Raw genomic sequence first — 25,204 nt, 5'->3', positions numbered from 1 at the left:
ACACATTCTCCCACTTTGGCTCAATGGGCAGAGATATTGCATCTTTGTGGAATATGTGTTGCCAGAACTGCTAGAGAATGTACTGCTGAATTTTATATGAAGGATGTACTTCAGTATGGTGGGACACCAGCCCATTTCAGCATTGCTGTGAGGAAGCATTTGATAGCCGTTTTAAGGACTTGATGGATCAGCCAATGTGGCTCTATGGCTTGGCCACCCAGGTCGCCTTATCTCAAATGTCTGAATTTCTTCCTCTGTGGGTAAATAAAGCAGCTGGCGTATGAAACTGTTGTGGAAACAGAAGAAGACCTTGTCGCTAGAACTGGTGCCACTGCTGGCACCACTGTGGACATGCCACAAATCTTCAGACAGACATGACAATCAATGGTCCGACGATGTACTGCGTGCGTACAGGACAATGATAGCGCATTCAAGCAGTTCCTGTGAATGCCACTTCTGTAATTATCATGCTAAAATAACTTATGTGCAAATCATCCCTAGCATCAGAAATCGCTATCAGGGACCGGATATCCCATAACTAAATATAATTGTTTTTATGTTCTCTGCCTCCTGTATTAATTTGAACAAATAGCTTCGTAACACCCCGTATAACATCATGGCTGGATGATGTTATCAATGCACGGTGAAAACAAAAACTCGAAACATACAAACAGGGATACTGTACATTTCACACGAAACACCACTGACACCCAGGATATAATGAACTAGTATAAGCTCAATTCGTGTTACGTATACAAATACGTTCCTTCTCCATCATCATCATCATCATCATCATCATCACTGTTGTTTTCCAAATCCCATTTCCCGTTTGTGGAATTTCCACGCATAGTAAATAATAATGTAGTGTTGTCAAAGACATCACAGTATGAACTTAAATAATGCACAGTTAAAACATTAGTTCTATCTTTTGCAACAGAGATATGATCCTCATCACAAGATATTTTATAAGTAGTTTAAGATTTTGGACATATTGCACTAAGCATCAACATTTTAATATGTGGGCACAAGTTACAAGCACCAACTTGTTTTTCTATTTTGGATTGTCTGGATGGAGTGTGGTTCTTTCTGTGGATGTAAGGTTAGTTTACTTGTTGAGGGATCTGGGGAATGATGGTGAGGCAAGGTTTGAGGTTAAGAAATTCTGGAAAGTTAACAGGGGGTGATTTGGGGGCAGTGGGGGTGGATCTCATTAGCATTATTGTAAATTTCATGCAAGTTTCTTAAATTAAAATCCTGTTTGACCCGTTTCCATCAGCAAGAAGGAAAGATGATCAGGATTTTGGGTGATCCAAGGAGTACTGGAATTGTAGCCCTCCATACCATGATTCCAGTGTCCTACTGCTCCATCACATTGCTCAGCATTGTTTCTCCAAGCGTGAGAAGTCTAAATGTATGTAGTGTGGGCATGTTGCTTCACTTGCTGACCGTAGTGAAATCTTCCAATATGGCTATCACATCTATGCAAACACTTTATGAGCACCAGCATTATAATAAAGGACAGTGTTCTCAAGTTTGCACTGTAGAGTTTACACAACACACTCAGCATACTAAATCTTCAGATCTAGTTATAAATTAAGACAGGAATCCTAACAAGATTGACAAAATTTGAATGCCAACTGCCATTTAGAATTTTCACCTCCACTGTCTGCCCCCCCCCCCCCCCCCCCAAAAAAAAAATCCACTCACATTTTTTTCACAGGCAATATTTCTTTTTCACAGTCATTATTACCAGGCTTATTTTCTCAATGATGATCAGATTTCTCTGTCATGATTTAGATGACCCATGCCAGGAGTTTTTACTGCATCTGAGGTAATTAAAAAGATGTGGATATAATTCTGCAGCTTACATCCCACTGAAACCTTCAGTGTAGCCTAAATTTTTTCAAGTCTTTCAAACTTGTTGTTGTTGTTGTGGTCTTCAGTCCTGAGACTGGTTTGATGCAGCTCTCCATGCTACTCTATCCTGTGCAAGCTTCTTCATCTCCCAGTACCTACTGCAACCTACATCCTTCTGAATCTGCTTAGTGTATTCATCTCTTGGTCTCCCTCTACGATTTTTACCCTCCACGCTGCCCTCCAAAGCTAAATTTGTGATCCCTTGATGCCTCAAAACATGTCCTACCAACCGATCCCTTCTTCTAGTCAAGTTGTGCCACAAACTTCTCTTCTCCTCAATCCTATTCAACACCTCCTCATTAGTTATGTGATCTACCCATCTAATCTTCAGCATTCTTCTGTAGCACCACATTTCGAAAGCTTCTATTCTCTTCTTGTCTAAACTAGTTATCGTCCATGTTTCACTTCCATACATGGCTACACTCCATACAAATACTTTCAGAAACGACTTCCTGACACTTAAGTCTAGACTCGACGTTAACAAATTTCTCTTCTTCAGAAACGCTTTCCTTGCCATTGCCAGTCTACATTTTATATCCTCTCTACTTCGACCATCATCAGTTATTTTACTCCCTAAATAGCAAAACTCCTTTACTACTTTAAGTGTCTCATTTCCTAATCTAATTCCCTCAGCATCACCCGATTTAATTTGACTACATTCCATTATCCTCGTTTTGCTTTTGTTGAAGTTCATCTTATATCCTCCGTTCAAGACACTGTCCATTCCGTTCAACTGCTCTTCCAAGTCCTTTGCTGTCTCTGACAGAATTACAATGTCATCGGCGAACCTCAAAGTTTTTACTGCTTCTCCATGAATTTTAATACCTACTCCGAATTTTTCTTTTGCTTCCTTTACTGCTTGCTCAATATACAGATTGAATAACATCGGGGAGAGGCTACAACCCTGTCTCACTCTTTTCCCAACCACTGCTTCCCTTTCATGCCCCTCGACTCTTAGAACTGCCATCTGGTTTCTGTACAAATTGTAAATAGCCTTTCGCTCCCTGTATTTTAACCCTACTACCTTCAGAATTTGAAAGTGAGTATTCCAGTTAACATTGTCAAAAGCTTTCTCTAAGTCTACAAATGCTAGAAACGTAGGTTTGCCTTTCCTTAACCTTTATTCTAAGATAAGTCGTAAGGTTAGTATTGCCTAACGTGTTCCAACATTTCTGCGGAATCCAAACTGATCTTCCCCGAGGTCCGCTTCTACCAGTTTTTCCATTCGTCTGTAAAGAATTCGTGTTAGTATTTTGCAGCTGTGACTTATTAAACTGATAGTTCGGTAATTTTCACATCTGTCAACACCTGCTTTCTTTGGGATTGGAATTATTATATTCTTCTTGAAGTCTGAGGGTATTTCACCTGTCTCATACATCTTGCTCACCAGATGGTAGAGTTTTGTCAGCACTGGCTCTCCCAAGGCCATCAGTAGTTCTAATGGAATGTTGTCTACTCCCGGGGCCTTGTTTCGACTCCGGTCTTTCAGTGCTCTGTCAAACTCTTCACGCAGTATCTTATCTCCCATTTCGTCTTCATCTACATCCTCTTCCATTTCCATAATATTGTCCTCAAGCACATCGCTCTTGTATAAACCCTCTATATACTCCTTCCACCTTTCTGCCTTCCCTTCTTTGCTTAGAACTGGGTTGCCTTCTGAGCTCTTGATATTCATACAAGTGGTTCTCTTTTCTCCAAAGGTCTCTTTAATTTTCCTGTAGGCAGTATCTATCTTACCCCTAGTGAGACAAGCCTCTACATCCTTACATTTGTCCTCTAGCCATCCCTGCTTAGCCATTTTGCACTTCCTGTCGATCTCATTTTTGAGACGTTTGTATTCCTTTTTGCCTGCTTCATTTACTGCATTTTTATATTTTCTCCTTTCATCAATTAAATTCAATATTTCTTCTGTTACCCAAGGATTTCTATTAGCCCTCGTCTTTTTACCTACTTGATCGTCTGCTGCCTTCACTACTTCATCCCTCAGAGCTACCCATTCTTCTTCTACTGTATTTCTTTCCCCCATTCCTGTCAGTTGTTCCCTTATGCTCTCCCTGAAACTCTCTACAACCTCTGGTTCTTTCAGTTTATCCAGGTCCCAACTCCTTAAATTACCACCTTTTTGCAGTTTCTTCAGTTTCAATCTGCAGTTCATAACCAATAGATTGTGGCCAGAATCCACATCTGCCCCTGGAAATGTCTTACAATTTAAAACCTGGTTCCTAAATCTCTGTCTTACCATTATATAATCTATCTGATACCTTTTAGTATCTCCAGGATTCTTCCAGGTATACAACCTTCTTTTATGATTCTTGAACCAAGTGTTAGCTATGATTAAGTCATGCTCTGTGCAAAATTCTACAAACTTCTACTTCTACTTCTACTTCAAACTTAGTTCAGTTTCAATGATGTCATAAAAACCAAGCAAACAGGTTATACGCCAGAGGGTGATTGAAATGGTCCCCCTTAGTCAGAGTGCACTGTCTGTAATGACAATCAAGAAGTTGAAAGTCATGGACACACATTCATTATCACACGTAAAAACACTGACAAAAATAAATATAATGGATGCTTATCTGCAACTCCTGCTGATGTGAAATTTCATGAGTTCATGATCATTAACACACTTTATGGTCTGTATGGATACATGTGTCTATTGTTTGTAGTAGTGGTTGACCTGATCACATTCTACCGATTCATGCAACAACTGATACAGGCCATTCCATCTTGAGTTAACTATTTTGAATATATGATTCACAATGGGCAAAGGTGCAAAAACATTTGGAAATTTTGCAACAAATCATTCAGATCTAACTATCATTCAGATCTAACTGCCATTCATGTTATCATCAATTTGACATATATTGCAGGATACAGGCCTCATCCAGACATTACCAAGCATTGCAGTCTGCAGCTACACCCATCACTGCTGCCCTGCATATTTTCTGACATGTACCCACCTTCCATGAGGTTGTCGTTTGCATCTTTGTAAATCTCTTGTAATCCACCAAATAATTTCCTTTGTTGATCTATCAATCACTCACCTGGCTATATGGCCAAATCACGTATACTTCATTCTCATTACAATAATAGTTATGTATATCACTGTAGTCCTTAGGAATTTTTACTCTAGTGATTCCCAGTGGGTATCTAACCAATGTTCACTGAGCTCTCCTTTGTTTTTGAATGGTTTTGCATTAAAAGAGTGTGTCTCACTGCCATAAATTAAAACTGGTCATGCATACTGATCATAAACTTTTCATTTTAGGCACATCAGTGGTTCATTTTAAAAGTTATAGTTGGTTAACAAAAATTACTCCAGGTCACTTACTTCATCATGATGAATTAAGTCTGCACTACACACAAAACATTACAGTGTCATCAGCAAAACAAAAGTGTTTCGGATAATATCCCATTAATTCAGATTCCTTCATTTTTCCAGTTTAAGCATCTGAAATCTTCCCCTAAGGTTACTGAGAATAGTTTTGGTGATATGAAATCTAATTGCTGACACTCTTTCAAATGTGAATTTCTGATTATTCTACTGAAGTCTAATAGTAGCTCTAGCAGTGACATGTGTATTCTTCGGCATATAAACAATGTAAGTTGAATCTGTGGCTTGTTTCTTAAGGGCTGCAACTATAGATTTTGTTGAAACCGAACCAAAAGCTTTTATCAAAGTCTGCAAATCACAGGTGAAGTGGTAATTCATACTTATTGCTCTGATATACGATTTTGTTTGTGGCTTACAAATAGTCAATTGGGCTATATCTGTTTTCTATGCTCAGGTTTTTTCTTTGTCTCATTTCATGATGTAACCTACATAAAAGTTAGTTTTCTGAATAGGATTTAAATATCTGGGCTGCATCATTAATACGAAGGTACTCTGCCATAAGCAATTTGTAACTCACCCATTCCCTATAACCTTCATGAATTGCAATCTTTTATGGGGACGATTGGGGACAATCATCCCAACTGCAGTGACCTCACCCACCTGCTGATTTACTAGTCACCAACCGGAAAGCAGCAGTGCAAAACAGAAGAAAGTAGCAACGCTCTATGCCCTTTTCAGAAAATTATTCTACAGGGAAGGGATTCATGTTAGCTGGTGACATGATGCAGTGTGCCATATGAGACATACTGCCTATTAAAATTTGAACAGCACAGATCATCATCTTGCCTTCACATCTAAAAACCACTCTTTGAGTAGACAAGGGTCTGGCTGGCAAAATTATAAAAAACTATTCTTGAAATATATTCCACTGTAATATATTGATTAGTTTTTTCCTCTAATTACTTCCATTGAATTTTCACTGAATAGTGCTATAGTTTGCAGGTATTGCATGAGCTTCTGCAATCGTGTTTTCAGTGTGGATATCTGAGTACAACTCTCCCAAAACTATTTCTCATTTTACTGGTACACCTTTTTTCCCCCTTAATATACAATTTTCCATGGTAATTCTTGTATTTGCTCTCTCCAAGTGCTTTAGCATCTGTGTGATGTTGGAAACTACTGACATGCTTGTTTGATGTAAAATCTAACTATGGAAAATCCCTCACCAGATATCGAGATGATGGGTCACAGACAGGCACAATAAAAAATTTGTAAAACAACTACTGCAGGGAGATGCCAAATTTTTCCTGGAATAAGGTGCTGAACAGATGTTTCCTTGTCATTAAGGAGGCATTAACATCGACTCCAGTTCTAACATTGTATGACGAAATGTTGAGACAGAACTTCACATTGATGCTAGTCATTTTGGAAGAGGGGCAGCACAAGCACAAATTCAGGAAAACGCTCAAAATGTTTTAAGAGTACTCTCCAACTCCAAGATGAACTACTCTACAACCAAGAACGAGTGCCTTGCAGTTACTGGGCCATCAACGAGTTCTGACCATGTTTATTTGGCAAGCCAATCACCATTGCGATAGACTACCATTCTCTCTGTTGGCTGACTAGCCTGAAGGATTCATCCGATCAACTGGGAAGATAGGCACTGAGGCTTCAGGAGTAAAATGTCATGTGGTACACCAAAGTGGATAGATACACAAGGATGTCAACTGCCTTTCAAGGAATCCTTTAACAGAACACAGCAGTGGGAATGAAATCTCAGTTACTGCTGCATTAAACAATACTGCTGCTGAACAGAAGATGGATCCAACATGGCTGAAGGTCACAGGAGACTTGAAAAAGGAGAAACTGGCCAAAGAAAAACCCCAATTAATTAATAGAGCATTGTAGCACTAATAGTTTTAAAAATAAATTGAAATCATATCTTCTTTAAAATTCCTTCTATACCATAGATGAATTCTTGAATAGGAATAAAAAAATTATAGGTTAACAGTTACCGTGAAACTGATCAACAGAACATGTAACTAACTGTATAAGTGGAACTATGGTCCAATGGGGCAGAAATGGAAGCTCAGCATCCCATTGCATTTACGGCCAGCTATCCTGAAGTACTGTCATGATATTCCAACATCTGATCACCTGGTATTCATGAAGACTCAAGACAGAATCAGACACAGGTCTCACTGGCCGAGTATCCACCAATCCATTAGACACTGTGTGAGCCATTGTAAGGAATCCCAATGATGAAAGTATGTAATGCAATTACCTCTGGGACATCTGGTACCAATACTGCCCGCAGCAGTACCATTCCACCAAATTGGAACTGACCTCTTTGAAGACGACAAATGGGAATTGGTGTATAATAGTCTGCACTGATTACCTTACGTGCTATGCTGTCACTAAAGCTGTACTGACAGCCGAAGTTCCACAGACAAATGGGCTCACTGAATGATTTAATAAGACATAGACAGATATGCTCTCAGTGTATGCCAATGTTGAACAGAGAGGTTGGGATACAATACTGCCTGTTATGACATTCACATACAACACAGAGAAGCAAGGCACTCCAGGTTTCACACAGGCCTTTCTACTCCAGGTTGTGAGGCTGAAATGACAATGGATACACTGTTCCCATTTCAACCAGAATATATTCAAGGATGGCTATATGTAGCACCTCATCACCAGAACTGAAGAAGCAAGACAGCTGGCACACATATGGGCCCTGGATGCCCAGTAGAACGATCAAGATTGTTAAAATGCCCAACTCTGACCAGTAAGGAGGCTTGGTTTGGATTTTTATGAACCTAGACCAGTAAGGTAAAGCTCAGGAGATGTGGCTGAGGCTGTCAGAAAAGTTGCTAAAGTGCTGCTTTGGGCCATACTGTATCCTTCACCCCTTGTCAGATGTCACATATTAAGTCGAGGATTCCGACCATAAAGAAGAAAAAAAAGTGCAGATGCGTTTTCTATGTCCTCTGCATGAACCTCTACTGCAGTCCAGTGGTGCAGACCGACAATGGCAGCTTCAAGGAAACTGAAGAATCCCTGGACAACTTCAAAGCATTGACACAAGAGGCTACCTTTGATGTTCATCACAGTGAAGAAGATGTAAGAGCATGATCAGAACACGAGGATCCATTAATGCTATTTTACAGAGATCCATTGACAAGGTCCAGATCCAGGTGTTTTACTCAGATCCAATGAGAATTTCTGAAACTGTGGGTCACTGTTTCTCAAGGAGAGGGAGCAATGCCGCAAGCTATAGTATATGTAGTGTAGTGCTTTGCATTGTTGGTTGACTTACTGCAGGTTGCCAGTTCAAATCCCATCACTAGCAATTATTTGTTTCATGATGAACAAGACCACATTATCTGTATGACAAATATTTTATGATCCGAATAATGATGGATCAGAAATGAATATTTATCATACAATGCCCACAATACAAAATTTGTTACAATTATTTGTTGTTTAGTATTTATTATTTCTTGAATATTCCTGAAATATTTTATGTTTGAGTATTCTGGAATATTTGGTATTTATATAAATACCAGCATTCTGGAATATTCAATGTTTGCATAAATAGCTGCACTCTCTGTTGTGGATGTATGTTGGTGTCAGTAAGAAGCATGCTTTTGGTTCTAAGAGTTTTACTTCACTGACAATCCTGCCTTCAGATTTGGACTTGATTGTGGTTTCAATGTGACAATATTGCTGAAGTGCTTGTCCAGCTTCGAAAGTTTCATAATGACTGTAATTTGGAGGAGACCCAACACCTTACATTGTAAATGAAAAGAAGTGTTTCACAAATTGCTTCCCTAAATTGAAGGGAAAATAGTTAAACATTAGGTTGAAACAAAGGTAAAAAAAACAATGCAATAAATTATGTAGAATGATTTCTTATCAACCGTATTAGAAACTAAAGCTTCCTGAGAGTTATGCTCTGACGCATTAAAAATGAAAGAGAAAAAACATGAGTTAACTCACAGTTAGAGGATAATCAGCCGAATCCAGAACTTCAGGCATCATTTCATTTGCAAACTGAAGACGTTCATCAAGCGAATTTTTTTTCTTGAGTGCTGTCAAGTTTACTAAATGGATCTGTTAAAATAATATATATCTTTAAATATCTATCAGTAATGCTTTCCTTAAATAAATATTACCAAATTACTAAAACATAATGCAAGTGATGATTTAAACACATTTTTAAACAAAACACAAAATCCATCAATTGGCTTAAATATTACATAGTTCTTATTAAAATGTTTGTAGAAATATAGCATTTTAATTACTTTTGCGAATTCCCACGTCAAATGCAATCAATAAGAAATGTAGAAACATGTAGTATAATGCTACATTTTTTACAGCTGACTGTGAACAAGATGTAAAAACTACTATCGCTTAAGTTAACATAGTATAATGTACTCGTCAAAATGAATAGTGAATGCGTCTAAATCAATATCATGTTTTCATGGCGCATTAACAGGATACATTAAAAGCAATACACCTCAAGAAGATTGAAAACAGTACATCCAGATGGAACAAAGGTACAAACATGAAACTTTGCAAATAAATACAGAGATATCCAATTACAAATGATCCAAGTTTGGTGACAATGCACATGCCCACAGACCCTGCAGGGTGGCTGCAATTGGGTACGAGATCCTATTTAAGCAGCGCATAGTGGATGAGTCATACACACGACAATCACACTCTGACTTGAGGAGGATGTTAGTAGACGCAGAATGCCAGGTAGTAGTTTTAGACATTTCTCACACTTAAGCCTGTTTGAGTGAAGCCTAACCATCGGCATGAAAACCACGGCCTGGTCAACACCCCGTGTGGCTTATGAGGTCGATTGTTCTGAGTGTTCCGTCGCACGTCGTTCAGAGCAGTGGACATGAGATGGCGCCCAAGTGTGCCATACCAGGGCTGGAATGAACGGGAAGATGACAAGGCGAGAAGATCGAAGGAACATTCCAAATGCCTTGTGGATGTTAATTTGCAATCCAGAACCTCTTGTCATGTACTTCCATTCACACCAGCACATTGGTGACTCCATCTACAATGAAGCCAAGACCGAATGACTGCCGCTGATTGGCAAAATGTGGTGTTTAGTGATGAATCCTGATTTGTTTTGTGGATGGATGATAATCACCTATGGGTGTGGAGGTACAGTTCCACCCATGCTGCCACATGCCACACTGCCTGCACAGCTGGCGTAATTGTCTGTGGCATCATAAGCAGTTCCCTACAATTGTGGTACACGGAATCTTAAAGGGCAAGCAATATGTTGGCGTCATCTCCGACTCCAAGTGGGACATTTTATACGTGGTCTACCAGAGGCACTTTTCCCGCAAGATAATGCTTGTTCACATACAGCTTTAGTTGCTCAAGACTTTCTATGTCATATTCTGTCTCTTCCATGGCTGGCCTGTTCATCAGACTTGTCCCCCATAGAGCCCGTATGGGACCAACTGAAACTCCACATGCTGCTGTGTCATTCTGTACATGATTTGGAGGTGGCTGTTCAAGACTGTGCCTCAGGACGACATCAGACATCTAACCACCTTGATGCTGGACTGTGTTGTGGCATATATTACAGCAAAACTTGGTCCAACACATTATTGATATTGCACTGTATTTGTCTACTTGTACTCACTGTATTTGTTCGCATGTCTTGATTATGGTATCAAGTGAATCTCTCAGCTGTATTGTTATGTCTATTAAATTTCATTTCAATCCAATGATCCCCTCTTGGTGTGCTATTTTAAATGTTCCAGCGTGTACTCTGCTGTGAACAGAGGAGGAATCATGCACGGAGCAGGAATACACTGTGCCCTTAACAAATGTATTTGAATTATTGATACTGGGCAATTGTTCCAGACGTCAGACTGTTACCTAATTCTGTAAACATGCCACGGTGGCACTGATGACTATGATTCATGTAATTTCAACAAAGTTATATTGTGGGCCTGTGGGAATCTGGGTGGTCTCTCAAAAGATATGATCACTGTGATAGATTTTAGTAGTCAGCTGTGTATCACTGTTGGTTTTGCCAGTCCAAAGAAGGTGCTTGTGTTTTGCATCCTGTTTTCAACTGATAATGGCTTACAACTGATGCCATAACAGTCACGTCAAATGACTAGTCATCGCTGATTGCATGAAATCATATGCTGGAAGGTGAATTACAAACATGGCTGCCAATCAGCTGGCTTCCGCTCACATTTCATCACTGTGCAGCCTAGGTTGATGTTGTAACAAAAGACAACTGGAGGCATTACAAATGACATCATTTGCAAGTATGGTACCATTACAATGGCAGTGACTATTAGATCATACCAGGCCTCACATTATAGGGTAAATTAAAGAGTGAGAAGCTATATCCTACAATTATCCTACACTTCTAGCGTTCATTGAAGAGGGACTAAGCTGTGTAGGACATATGAACATCATTATCATTTTGTCTTTTCATTGTCAGAGAGATGTGTTCTTCCAGCACGACAATGCTCATCCACAGAATTCATGCATTTCCCAGTGTTATCTCTAACACATTTATTTTTTTCCTTGTGCAGCACGATCACCAACCATGTTCCCCACTGAGCAAAAGTTGGATATGATGGGACAGTGTATGGTTCAGTTCACATTACTGGGAAAAATTCCTTAACCATCTGGAAAAACAAATTGTAACAGAGTAACAACTGAATTGATATCACTTACCACAGACCAAAAGACTCAAACTTCAGATTCATATTTCGAATTTTTGTATACAAAATACTGCATCATTATTTGTTAGTTTCCATTATTACATTGTTTGGCACCCAAAATGTTGATTCACATATCATGGGTATCAGTAAGTGTCCATATCAGGGTCAAAAAAATAAAAGTACTTTAGCTGATCATCTGCTACTATACACAATAATAAGGAATGTGTATTGAAAGCAATGGATTACAGTCGACACCTGAACATCTCTTATGTCCCTTAACAAAAAACATACAGACTGGCTGGATGGACAGTATCAGAAAAGAAAAACGGGTGTCATACACAATATGAATGTCAAAGTGGCTTCATATTTTGAAGTCTTACTAAGCTGCCATCAAAAGGTGATCTAATGTACTTAGATGCAATCACGTGTCTCCTCTTTATATACCAGTCCAGTTACCTTCACTCCTGCACCACGTCATGGGATACACCACACCACCAGTGTGCGACGGCAGATATTCTGCCTGGTCTCTTGCTCATTGGCAGCCAACAGCAGGGAGCACATTGGCACAGAGATCATAAGAATTCAGTGAGACAACGCCCACAAAACTGATCTATCTGTTGTACCACAAGATCCAGTTTCGTGAAAGACAGATTTTCATATCCTCGGTGCTGTCTCAACAGGAAGAGGCCTGAGCCACAATTTTTTTTCTTGTACTGCATCATTTATTTATATGCAATTATGTACTTCGAAACAGCTTACTTGTTGGGATGGAGTAGTGTGGTGGGAGTACTTACTCATCCAATTTCTCTTACACTGTTACTACTGTTTGGACAATGTATTTCTTCCTGCATTTATGCGATGCAATATACTCCTCGTTTCCATATTTTGATGTTGTGCCAAGGAGCGTTTGTGATTTGGCGGAGGAGCAAAAAATACACTTGAAATTATTCTTCTCAATATTCGGTCAATTCTTCTGGACACTGGACCAACGTAAAGTAGGGGGGCTATAAAACTATGGTAGTGGCTCTTTCTGTGGTGACTCATTTATTCACTGCAACAGCCAAGGACCAAAAGCGTGCCTTATCTGATAATTACAGTACGAGCTATTCTTGAACAGAGTTCCATGATGTGGTAACTTACGCTGGAGACTTCCTTGCTCAGGAAGTCAGTGTAGCTTACAAGATATGTAGTTTAATCTCCATAATCATAATATAGCACAGGAGAATATATTCATTTGTATAAAAAAATGTGGGAAATAGCTTTTGTGTCAACAATGCAGTAGTATACACATGGCAACAGGTGCATCACACTAGCCTCACTTCTCTTCGACTTCTCGTCTGAACTTTCATCGACTGTTGTCTTGGTCAGGCACATTCTTGGTTTGATGTTATAATCACTCTCTATAGCAAACTGATTGGGAATTTTCATAGGAAAGTTGTTTAGTGGCACATGAGATGGAATTGTGGAGTCACACTTCCTAAAGAATCAACTGAGAACAGCTGTGAGGTATATTTGCCATGTCACAGTTAGGAGACACCAGGTACTTGACCATGATTTTCATCAGTATGTCTTTCTTGGGTACCTTTCTGAAGGCATATAATCTCAGTGAAATCATGCTATGATGTTAAAGAGTATTAATGTTAATGCAAAAGAACTTCTGGATGTGCTGTCACCGCATATATCTGGGAGTGGATTGATGGCATTTCCTACACCAAGGCTTTTGCTTGATGTAACATCTTAATAGTATAAAAGAGGTTTTCGACTACGCAAGCTAAGAAGACACACAGACTGAGCGAGGTGGCGCAGTGATTAGCACACTGAACTCTCATTCAAGAGGACAATGGTTCAAATCCCCATCTGGCCATCCAAATTAAGGTTCTTTGTGATTTCCCTCAATTGCTCTCAGCAAATGCCGGTATGGTTCCTTTGAGAAGGGCACAGTTAATTTCCTTCCCCATCCTTTTATAAACCGAGCTTCTGCTCTGTGTCTAATGACCTCACTGTGGATGGTACATGAAACTTTAATCTCCCATCCTCCTCCCTACTGAGACACTCAGTTCGCAGGCAATGAATATAAGATTTTGTTTATGTTTTTATGGCAAAGACTCATAGAGTTACCACAGTTGAGGGTGACTATGGCTTACAGGCAATACTGACGATAGTTTTTTGTCCGTTGCATTTTGAGTACAGACAACAACCTACAAGAAGATTTTGATCAATTTTACAAGATGAGTTTTCAGAAAGATAGTGGCTCTTCTTGAAAGCCCAGTACTACCTGAGAATATAATTAAAGGACTTCGACCTCATGGCTTGGTTTCACTAAGATTATATGGTCTCCTGAAGATACATAATGATGGAGTCCTGCTGAACCATAGTCGGCAACCTGGTGTCTCCTAAGACCTGGCAAAATACATTGTGACATTTTCATTCCAGCTGCTGGGAAATGTGATCATCATATATGGCACTACAACTGACTTCACACAACATTTTCAAGAATTACAAATCTTGAACAGAGACATTATACTCAATTTTGACACTGTGTGACTTTCCACTAAAGTGCACATGGCAGACTCTCCAGTTCATCACCCAGGAGTTTAATATGCCCATGAATGAACTCTTCAAAGATATACTTACATCTACTTATTTTCTCTTCAGTGGAGAACGCATGAAGAAACTGATGGTGTGGTTACGTGCAGCTCTTTGTCACTTGTGGTTACCAATATCTTCATGGAGCACTCTAAGGAGCTGCTCTAAACTTGACAATAAAGCCAACCTATTTCTTCATGTATACAAACAAAATACCACTGTGGTGTGTTGGTATGGGCAAGTGGAGTTCTGTAACATTTTAGATCATCTTAACTCTGTACATCCGAAGATCAAGTACAAAGAGCCCTTGTTCTTTTCAAGTGAAAAAGCCTACAACATGAGATCCATTGGAAAACTGTGTTTCATGGAAAATGGGTACAGTAATCACCAAATAAGGCAAGCTTCTGCTACAAACAGCAATGGCAAATTGATGAGTTGTGACAGGATGAACCATTTGTTAGAAAGCAATATGTGTAGGAAAATGATTATGTATTGAGCTTTGGTGCAGACTTAATTATTATATTTTAACACTATCAGAATTTTAAAAACAAGTCTTTACTGGTAGCAATTTTTAACGAGCAGCAGTATGCTGGGTGCTAAATGGCATACACTGTCTCACAAATACGGAAGGAAGAAAGTTATTCCTTTTTGCCAATAATTCATTTGGTTACATGCAGCACACACACATTATAAATCAAGAAACCATCTGCAAAAGTTTGCTCGAGGCTCTCACTTAGAACTGGCTGAAACTAATAACTTGGAGGTGTGCACCATAATGGAATTATTAAAAATTTTCTGCAACCTACAAACTTTGAAAATATTCTCACACAGATAGAAGGACATCCATGAGAGAAGGAGAGGGGGTGGGGGAGGGGGAGAGGGAGATGATGAAACTGCATGACAAAACTCAGATAAAATCCTTTAAATAGACGTTCCCTTTCTTTTGGGAAACCAACTAAATGATGTAATTCTGTCAAAAACGTTTGCAATACCTAGTGGTATGTAATGTAAATTGTAAACAATAATGACATGTTTCTGAGGCTCTGGAGCACTGCATTGGAGTGATAAAAGTACCTCCTAGTCACCTTTGGGCAATGACGAATTCTGGAAAGGACATCAACACGTGTTAGCGGATGACCCCAGCAGAGCATTGACATGACAGCATTTTGAGAATATCACACTCTGTGACAATAATCTGTAAGACGGGCTCCCACCTTCCAAGGCACAAAAGTCATCTCTTGCTCTCTTATACATTGACATCAACATATATACTACACAATGAACCATATGATGTACAGTACCATGTAACACTATTAGTCATTTACTCTCCTGGGTCAGTTACAAATGGAGCAAGAGAAAAACGAGTCTGTATCCTTCATATGTGCTGTAATTTCTCTTAGCTTATCTTCGTGGCCCTTGTATGAAATGTATGTTGGTGGCAGTTGAATCATCCCACAGTCAACTTCAAAGCTGATTCTCTAAATTTCCTTTATATTGTCATCATCTGCAATCGCCATGGTTTTCACATGGTCAGTGTTGGATACTATGCCCTGAGAAGATTTTATCCAGTGTGCCAGTTAACTAAAAAGTTACTTCTGCGGATGTGATTGGCCTCTTCGATAACAAAGTCCCAGAAGGAGGAAACAGCAGTAAGGTTCTTTGTGTTTTTGTAAGCCATCAACTATCCTGTGGCTGTGCAGTGTCAGTTGCCCTGCCCATAACAGGATCTATGAGGTTACATAAACATTTTCATTGTTTAATCTTTCTTAAGTGTTCTAGAAATCATTAACACATCACTGCCAATGTAGGGCAAGATGACCAGTCTATTTAGACAATTTGATTCTTTTGAATGCTTCCTTGTTCACTCAAGCAGGCCAAAAAGCACACTGCACCTCTTGCTCAAACAATACATTCTGATGGAAAGTTTTCCATAGGTAACTAAATACTTCTTGTAAACATTCCATATCAGAGTTAGCTCAAAAAAGAAGGTAGTAAGGCTAAAGTTCTGACATTCTGTCAACAACATCATCAGTAGAGAGAGTGCACAAGATCATACAGAAACAGGATGGAGAAGAAACTCAACTGTGTCCGGGTCGAAGGGCTCATCCAAAGATTCACTGTAATCAGTTTACAGAAATCATGGAGAACTTACACCTAAATATCTACATGATGGTTTGAACCCCACCCCTGAAATTAGGTCCAGTACTTTAACTGCCTTGTCTATGATGACTCGAGTTCAATGTGTAAGTACTCTCACAAGTCCACTGTGTTAGGATGGGTAGTTACAGCTTGTTGCGAAGACGCTGGCTTCCAATAAACTACATAAGCTATCACCTTGTCTACACATTGCTACATTTTCCTCCACCTCATGATAAACTGAATCCATTCACAGTCAGTATCAAAATATCATAAAATTTCAGCAAAGCCATCTGTCACAATGTCTGAGAGCACCAGGAAAATTAATTGCACAGGTGAGCTTCTAACAAATATAATGAAATATACACATCAAAAAGAGTTTTCCATTATCCCAGTTCCCAGAACTCCTGAAGACAGACACTGACTGTGGATGTTGTATCACAGACACAGTCCCTTTGACTGTTCAGAGATGTCACTAAACCTGTCCACAGATGTAAACAACCATGCATGAGCAGTGCCTATTAGATGGAGGGGGTCCGACAGCCGATCAGTTCCAGCCGTTCACCCGATCAGTTCCAGTCGTTCCACCAGGAAGGAGGTACACAACTCGTGTTGTCTATAGTTCAACTACGCCTAGATGGTAAATACCGTGGTTCAATCATGTCTGCATTGTTACTTCATGCCAGGAAGCGCTCTCAACAACAGAAGTGTCCAGGCGTCCCAGAATGAACCAAAGCGATGTTGATCGGACATGGAGGAGAGACACAGAGAGACAGGAACTGTCAATGACATGCCTCGGTCAGGCCGCCCAAAGGCAACTACTGCATTGGATGACCACTACCTATGGATTATAGCTCAGAGGGACCCTGACAGCAACGTCACCATGCTGAATAATGTTTTTTGTGCAGCCATAGGATGTCGTGTTACCACTCAAACTGTGCGCAATGGGCTGCATGATGCGCAACTACACTCCAGACGTCCATGGCGAGGCCCATCTTTGCAACCGTGATGCCATGCAGAGTGGTACAGATGGGCCCACCAACATGCCAAATGGACTGCTCAGATTCTCTTCACTGATGAGTGTTGCATATGCCTTCAACCAGACAATCGTCGGAGACGTGTTTGGAGGCGCCTTAGACACACTTTCCAGCGAGTGCAACAAGGTGGAGGTTCCAGCTGTTTTGGGGTGGCATTATGTGGGGTGATGTATGCTGCTGGTGGTCATGGAAGGTGCCATAACGGCTGTACGATACGCGAATGCCATCCTCCGACTGATAGTGCAACCATATCGGCAGCATATTGGTGAGGCATTTGTCTTCGTGGACAACAATTTGCACCCGCATGGTGCACATCTTGTGAATGAATTCCTTCAGGATAACAACATCGCTAACTGGAGTGGCCAGCATGTTCTCCAGAAATGAACACTATTGAATATGCCTGGGATAGATTGAAAAGGGCTGTTTATGGATGACGTGACCCACCAACTATTCTGAGGGATCTACACCAAACCGCCGTTGAGGAGTAGGATAACGTTGATCAACAGTGCCTTGATGAACTTGTGGATATTAAGCCATGACGAATACAGGCATGCATCAATGCAAGAGGATGTATTACAGGTACCAATATGTACAGCAGTCTGGACCACCACCTCTGAACGTCTCACTGTATGATGGTGCAACATGCAATGTGTGGTTTTCATGAGCAATAAAAGGAGTGGAAATGATGTTTATGTTGATCTCTATTCCAATTTTCTGTACAGGTTCTGGAGCTCTTGCAACCGAGGTGATGCAAAACTTTTTTTGATGTGTGTACATTATGTTTTAAATGTGAGGAATATACACAAAATCATTAGTCTTTGAAATAGTTGGACTTCAGCAATGTTAAAATAAAATATCATTACAACTCACTTTCAGCCACTTTAATCCATGTGGTCCCAATGGTTGTCCCTTGGCAAACTGTAGCAGCGATCTAGCCATATCCGATCCCAAGTGATTTAAATGTGGAGGACATGGGTACACTCTTCCACGGAAATCCATATTATGCGGTAACCAGAAGATTTTATCACGAAACTGAAAAATGCATTTTTTGAAAATCTTCTACATATAACATACAATAAAATATTACCATTTTCCAAATGTCTTTGTTCTTACATGATTTGCAAGGGACAGTCTGTACAAGGCATCACACCACAGACTGTACATTTCTGCTTTCTGTCGGCGCAGTAACATACGTTTCCGATACACTTCATACCTCTCAACTTTTGTCATCTCTGGTGTTACAGCATCTGGTGTAGGGCAAGCTGAAGGAGGCAGTGGTATATCAAGCTTCTTTGAGCCACCATTGTTGAAAACGTTGATCACTACATCCAGAATCTTGGGTGCAAAATTAAAAAAAAAAAAGCAGTAGTGTTAATTTTCACAAACTGTACTATAAAATATGGGAAGGTTAATTAAAACAGAAATTTAATAAAAACACAAACTGTAGATATGGTTTTCGGGTGAGATTTAGATGTCATTGTAAAATCTCCATAATATTTTTTCAGCTCAAACGACCAACATCCTCAGGTGTGATGAACACACTGCTGAGCTATGACGGTAGCCATGTATTTGTGACAGTCCAAGTGGGAATTGTATAGAAACCAAATTTGCCACCTTCATGCCAGTGCATTTTCAAACACAATACGAGGGTGGTGTGAAAAGTTCTCAGAATCATCACAAGAGGTCAGCATTAGCACAATGAGTTGTTCACATTATATTCATTGGACTGTCACCTGTAAACACGTGCCACGACAGTGCTCTTGGAAGAAAGCTGGTTCGTGACATGGCTTTATTGTTGTTCCCGCACAGTGAGCAGTGATTAATTATTTTGCAAAGAAAGGTATGAAAGCAAAAGACATTCATGCCGATTTCCAGAATACACTGGGGGACTCTGCTCCTTCATATTCAACTGTTGTCAAGTGGAAAAATGAATTTAAATTTGGTCGGGAGAGCTTAGATGATGATCCACGCAGTAGTCAGCCAAGATGTGTCACTACTCCAGAATTCATTGCAAAAGTGCACAAAATGTCATGGAGGATCACCGATTGAAAGTGCATGAAATTGCTCACAGCTTCAAGATGTGATCTGAAAGGATATATAACATTTTAACTGAAGAATTAGAAATGAAAAACTTATCTGTAAGATGGGTGCCATGACTCTTGACACTGAGTAAAAAATGCATGCCGTCACCATGGCAAAATTACACGAACTAAGGTATGAATTGTCGCCACATCCACCTTATTCACCTGATGTGGCTCCGTCAGACTTCCAGCTCTTCCTAAAACTGAAAATTTTGCTTGGTGGTCAAAGATTCACTTCAAACAAAGAATTGATAGCCGGAGTTTACAATTATTTTGCAGGCCTGGAGAAAACTCATTTTCGAAATGGGATCAAGGCACTGGAAAATCGTTGGACCAAGTGCATTAATCTACAAGGAGACTACATTGAAAAACAAAAAAAAGTTTAAGTGATGTAAGTACTTTTTTCTATCCTGTTCTGAAAACTTTTCAAACCATGCTCATAATTTAAACAGTTCTCATTCCCTAATTAAAATATTAACAACTTTAATAAACTGTAAAAATGAAATAATTCAGGAGTGGCACTGAAAATCAGGCCAAGAAATGCATAAATTTAGATATTAACAATAAATGGTGAATACTATTACAGAATATAAAGACATGCAAAAATCCAATGTACATTACATACACATTTTGAAGAGAGAAAAAAGACCAGGCAGAAATAACATAACATTACAAGTGAATGGAAAAGATAGATTGTGCATCCATTTCCAATTAAAAGTGAACAGGAGAAATATCAAAATGAAATAAATACACATAATGACAAAATTTTGTTTTCCATGTAACTAGTCTTATATTACAGTCCAGTAGAGTCACAAGAGGTGACAGGAATGAACAGTTAAATAATAAATGATAAAGACAGGCCAGTTTGAGAACATTTTTGCACATAAGAGGCTTATCATTTGGTGTGCCATCTCCTCTTCCTTAACTTTGTACTTTTTCACCCATGTCAGTTTTAACTGCTAACTATGACACATTCTGTACACAATTCTTGCACCTGGGAATCCCTGGCACCCCTCCCAGCTTGACATCAGAAGTGTGCACAATTAATTGTGAAACATCCTGTATAGAAATTGTACAAGAGTGATGCCTGTGGTGTCCCTGTCAGTTTGGCACCCCAAACAGTGGCTTGTGTCATGTGGGCCTTGAACTGGTCCTGATAATATGACATAGTAAACATTAAAAAGCAGTTTCATTTCAATATCCACTAACTGGATACTGGAAAAATAACAACCAAATTATAAAACCAAAAAGAATGAATAGAAACATTATTTTATAAAACATTTAACATAATTTTTTTGAAAATATTAATCCTAATTAGATTAGATTGTTGGAACTATTAAGCGCACTTATTTATTCTACTGGTGTTTGAGGATGTGATTTTAATGCAGTAGCTGAGACAACTCTAGCTACGAAGCAGTAAGAAAGTCAAATGTGACTCCTTTTTATGTAACTGAATTCAACCCTTCCAAATGGCACGTCTGTGGCCAGAGGACAGAAATGGCTCCATGCTGGCAGCTAGATTCATATGATTCAACTGGGCAGCTCAGCAGTCCAGTCTGTCACACACAACTCTGCACATTGTCTATTTATTTGAATGGCACCTTACAAATCTGAAGTAATTCGCAAGATGTTTTTCTTAACCTATAAATTGTTCTTTATCTTTAATAATACTGATCAATTATGAAGGTTTTTCACTTTCACAATTTATATAACTAGTAATTATAATATTCTGCATTATTTCTTTACAACTTTCAATAAATTTAAGAGTCTCTGTTGGTCCATCATGGCCTGGGGACATTGCGTGGTAAGTAATCTTCAATGTCAATACACTTCAACAAGAGCCTTACACTTTAAGATATTTTATTTTATTCTGAAAGCAACCAATTTTGGATTTCATTTTGCTATCTTCAGGCCCATACACTTTTATCCAAATAAACGAACTTGTTATATAGCGCCATAAATCACTGGATATCATGAATTCCAATCATTTTGCAATTGCTTCATACAAAGACATGACAACAACTGAGCGTGTTGTAACACAAATGGGAGTCAAAACAACTGCTTATGGTATTTGAGAAAACCCAACATTAACACTGTTTTCAACACAGTGCAATATTGTGCTCAGAAGAAAATGAGGATGGACAGGGAAATATTCTCTCAGTGGTTCTCTAAAACATTTGTACTAGCAGTGAGAAAAAATATGAAGAAGAAAATGCTCCCACTGAAAATTATACTTACTACTGATGATGCTCCCAGTCATCCTTCAGACATGATTCTCAAGTCTGACAGTATACAAGAACAGCCCTGATCCAGCTCCTGGACCAGAGAATTTTGGAATCAATTAAACATTGTTATCAACACGCATTTCTTGTCTATTTGGTGAAGGAATATGAAGACGATACTACCAAGACTATGCTGAAGGTGTGGAAAGTAATCAACTTAAATCATGATGTTTTCCAAGTAGGCAAAACATGGGATAAAGTGGAGAGTGCTACCACAAACATGAGCTAAAGAAGAGTGTGGCCATCCATTAAATCAGGGATGGATCCGGCACTGAGTGACAGCAATGAGCCAGTCAGTTCAGAATCATCAATTGCTGATACTTTGTACATTGACAAACATGTCCCACAAGCTTCCAGGAGGAGGAGAAATTGATGATGAAGATATTGCTAAGTGGCTAATGAGGAAAACTGTGAGACAGACCAAACTTCAAAAGTGTACACGAAAGTATTGATGGAAGTGGTGAAGAAGAGGACATATGTTTACCATTATCTTAATAATTTTTAGATTGTGTCTGTATTTCCAATTGAATATGCACAGCTTTCATTTCCCCACATGCACTTTGCTTTACTCTACTGAAGCAATACTGGTGGTCTGAAACACATATATATTCTCACTTGTACTGAATATTCATTTCAAGCAACAGAAGAGGCCTCACGAAAGTAAGGGAAAATGAATCCACCAAAATTAAAAATGAATTTATTCAGTTTCTCATAGAAGACATAAAATAGAAATTATTAGTGCAGCGGTTCCACAAATATTTGAGATTACCACCTTAGGTGTCTCACTTTGTACAATGATGGCCATTAGCTTATTTGTAGGTATTTACTGTTTCACACTGTTAGCATAAATTTGTGATATAAATATAACAATCGTTCTGAGTCACAATGATAGGTTTTTAAAAATCAGCAAGAAATCACAGGACAGTGATTTTTGCCAGTAAATAGCACACTGTTACTGTTCACTGGTTGTTAGGATGACTTTTCCTTCTGTGTCCACTCCCGAAAAAGAACACACACCATGCAGATTACGCAGCTGTGAAACACTACATGTAAAATTGAAGGGGGATGACTGCTATCATTGCTTTGCGAGATTAAGTGAAATAAGCAGCGATGAGCAAAAATGTGTACTGGACTGGGATTTAAAACCTGGATCTCCTGCTTTCTAGGCAGGTGCAGTAACCACTGTGCCATCCAGGACACAGTGTTATCGCAACTGCATGGACTATCCCAGTACGCCTCACAGACAATCCACACTCCCACTGAGTGACACCTTTCTGCAGTCACTGTCCATTATACTCCTGTTTGCTACTTAAAGATTACCACAGGAGGTCGGTCGTATTTGTACATTTGCAATGAAGAAAGTGGATCCATTGCCCGGCCAGGCTTATGAATTATTTGAACGCACGGTGTCTCTTCCTCAGATAGATATGCTCAGCAAGAGTGTAGATCAGCTGTGAGGCGAACTGAGATAGTCAGTGCAGTTGCGATAACACTGCATTCTGGATGGCACAGGGGTTACCGCACCTGCCCAGTAAGCAGGAGATCCCACACTGATACACATTTTCACTCATCGCTGCCGATTCCCATTAATGTCCCACTGCAGCTGATAGCAGTCATCTCCTTTCAATTTACATATAATGTTTCACAGATGTGGGATCTGTTTGGTGTCCGTTCTTTCGAAGGAATGGACACGATGCATTCACTTGATTCAAAAGCCTGGCTGAGAAATGGATCCACTTTCTTCAGTGTGAATGCACAAATATGTCTGACCTCCTGTAGGAATCGCTAATTAACAGACAGGAGTACAATGGACGGGGACTGTGGATAGGTGGTGCTTGGTGGGAGTGTGGATCGGCCGTGAGGCATACCGAGATAGTCTGTGCAGTTGCAATAACACTGTGTCTTGGATGGCACAGTGGTTACCGCACCTGCTTAGTAAGCAACTGATCCAGAATCGATTCCCGGTCTGGAACAATTTTTGCTTGTCACCGCTGATTCTGCTTAATGTCCCACTGCGTCGGATAGCAGTCATTCCTTTTCAATCTACATCTAGTGTTTCATAGCTGCAGAATATGTGTAGCATCTGTTCTTTTGAAGGAACAGACACTGTGCATTCAAAGTTTTGTGAATGCGTGCTGTCGATTCCTTCGAAAGAACAGAGACACGCGCATTGACACAGTTTTTTTGTAGTCTGGTCAGACTGTATCAAGTACATGCAGGTTCTAATAGTCAAACAACAGTCTGCACACCTATTACTGATGAAGTAGTGACTCAGATGTGATTTATCTGTGCATTCACGAATGAGATTTGCAAAATGACTGATGATAATCCTGCCCATGACAACTGTTTTTTGTTGTAGCCAAATTACATCAGGTGGCGGACAGTGAGTATGTGAAGCCGCTGTATAGATTTGGGGTTCTGACATGACCCACTGGAGTGCCTAAGGAGGTACAGAAGACACTGTCCACTATATCGAGATGACTGGTGGTCCGCCCCACTCCTTACAGACTACGACATTTGGTCCATATTATATTAAATTTGCAAAGGCAGGGTTCAACAGCATGATTTGCGAAGGTGTAATGCAGCCTTCTAACAGTCCCTGAGTGTCACCACTACATCTGGTCCTGAAGAAAAGTGGCACATGATGGCCTTGCAGTTACTACAGAGCTCTGAATGCTGAAACGATACCGGACAGATATCCAGGGCTGTTGTTACATGACTATAATTATGCGTTGCATGGTGCTGTTACTTTAGTGTCCTAGACTGCACAAAAATGAACACACGGATCCCTGTAACTGGCTGAGACGTTCCCAAGACAGTGATCATCACTCCTCTCAGACTGTTTGAGAGCATCTTTATGACTTTTAGACTCAGGAATGCTGCCCAAGCATGGCAATGCTTCACTGACTCAGGGCTACAAAGCCTAACTTTTCCTTTTGCTTACCTGGATGATATTTTAGTTATTTCATCATTGGCAGCATTTAATGAAACACACCATGGTGTCATCCTACACACTGCTGAATGTGTCTTTGGCCAGTCCCAAGTGGATTTCCTAGAGCACAAGATAACAGCAGCAAGATCGTTACTAGTACCAGAGAGGGTGGAG

General features: G+C 39.7%; 1 protein-coding gene across 1 annotated transcript in view; it reads right to left on the bottom strand.

Annotated features, from left to right (window-relative positions):
- Positions 1 to 25,204, bottom strand: part of LOC124595695 (DNA-directed RNA polymerase, mitochondrial) — a 294,066-nt gene that overhangs the window by 76,575 nt on the left and 192,287 nt on the right. The window contains exons 15-17 of the mRNA XM_047134553.1: positions 18,849 to 19,070; positions 18,606 to 18,767; positions 9,257 to 9,370 (exon numbers count right to left, since the gene is read on the bottom strand). Coding sequence (XP_046990509.1) covers positions 9,257 to 9,370; positions 18,606 to 18,767; positions 18,849 to 19,070 — 498 coding nt within the window. The remainder of the gene's footprint in view (positions 1 to 9,256; positions 9,371 to 18,605; positions 18,768 to 18,848; positions 19,071 to 25,204) is intronic.

Source organism: Schistocerca americana, chromosome 2 (assembly GCF_021461395.2).
Source record: "Schistocerca americana isolate TAMUIC-IGC-003095 chromosome 2, iqSchAmer2.1, whole genome shotgun sequence".
NCBI lineage: Eukaryota > Metazoa > Arthropoda > Insecta > Orthoptera > Acrididae > Schistocerca > Schistocerca americana.
This window is presented reverse-complemented; position numbering and strand designations above follow the sequence as displayed.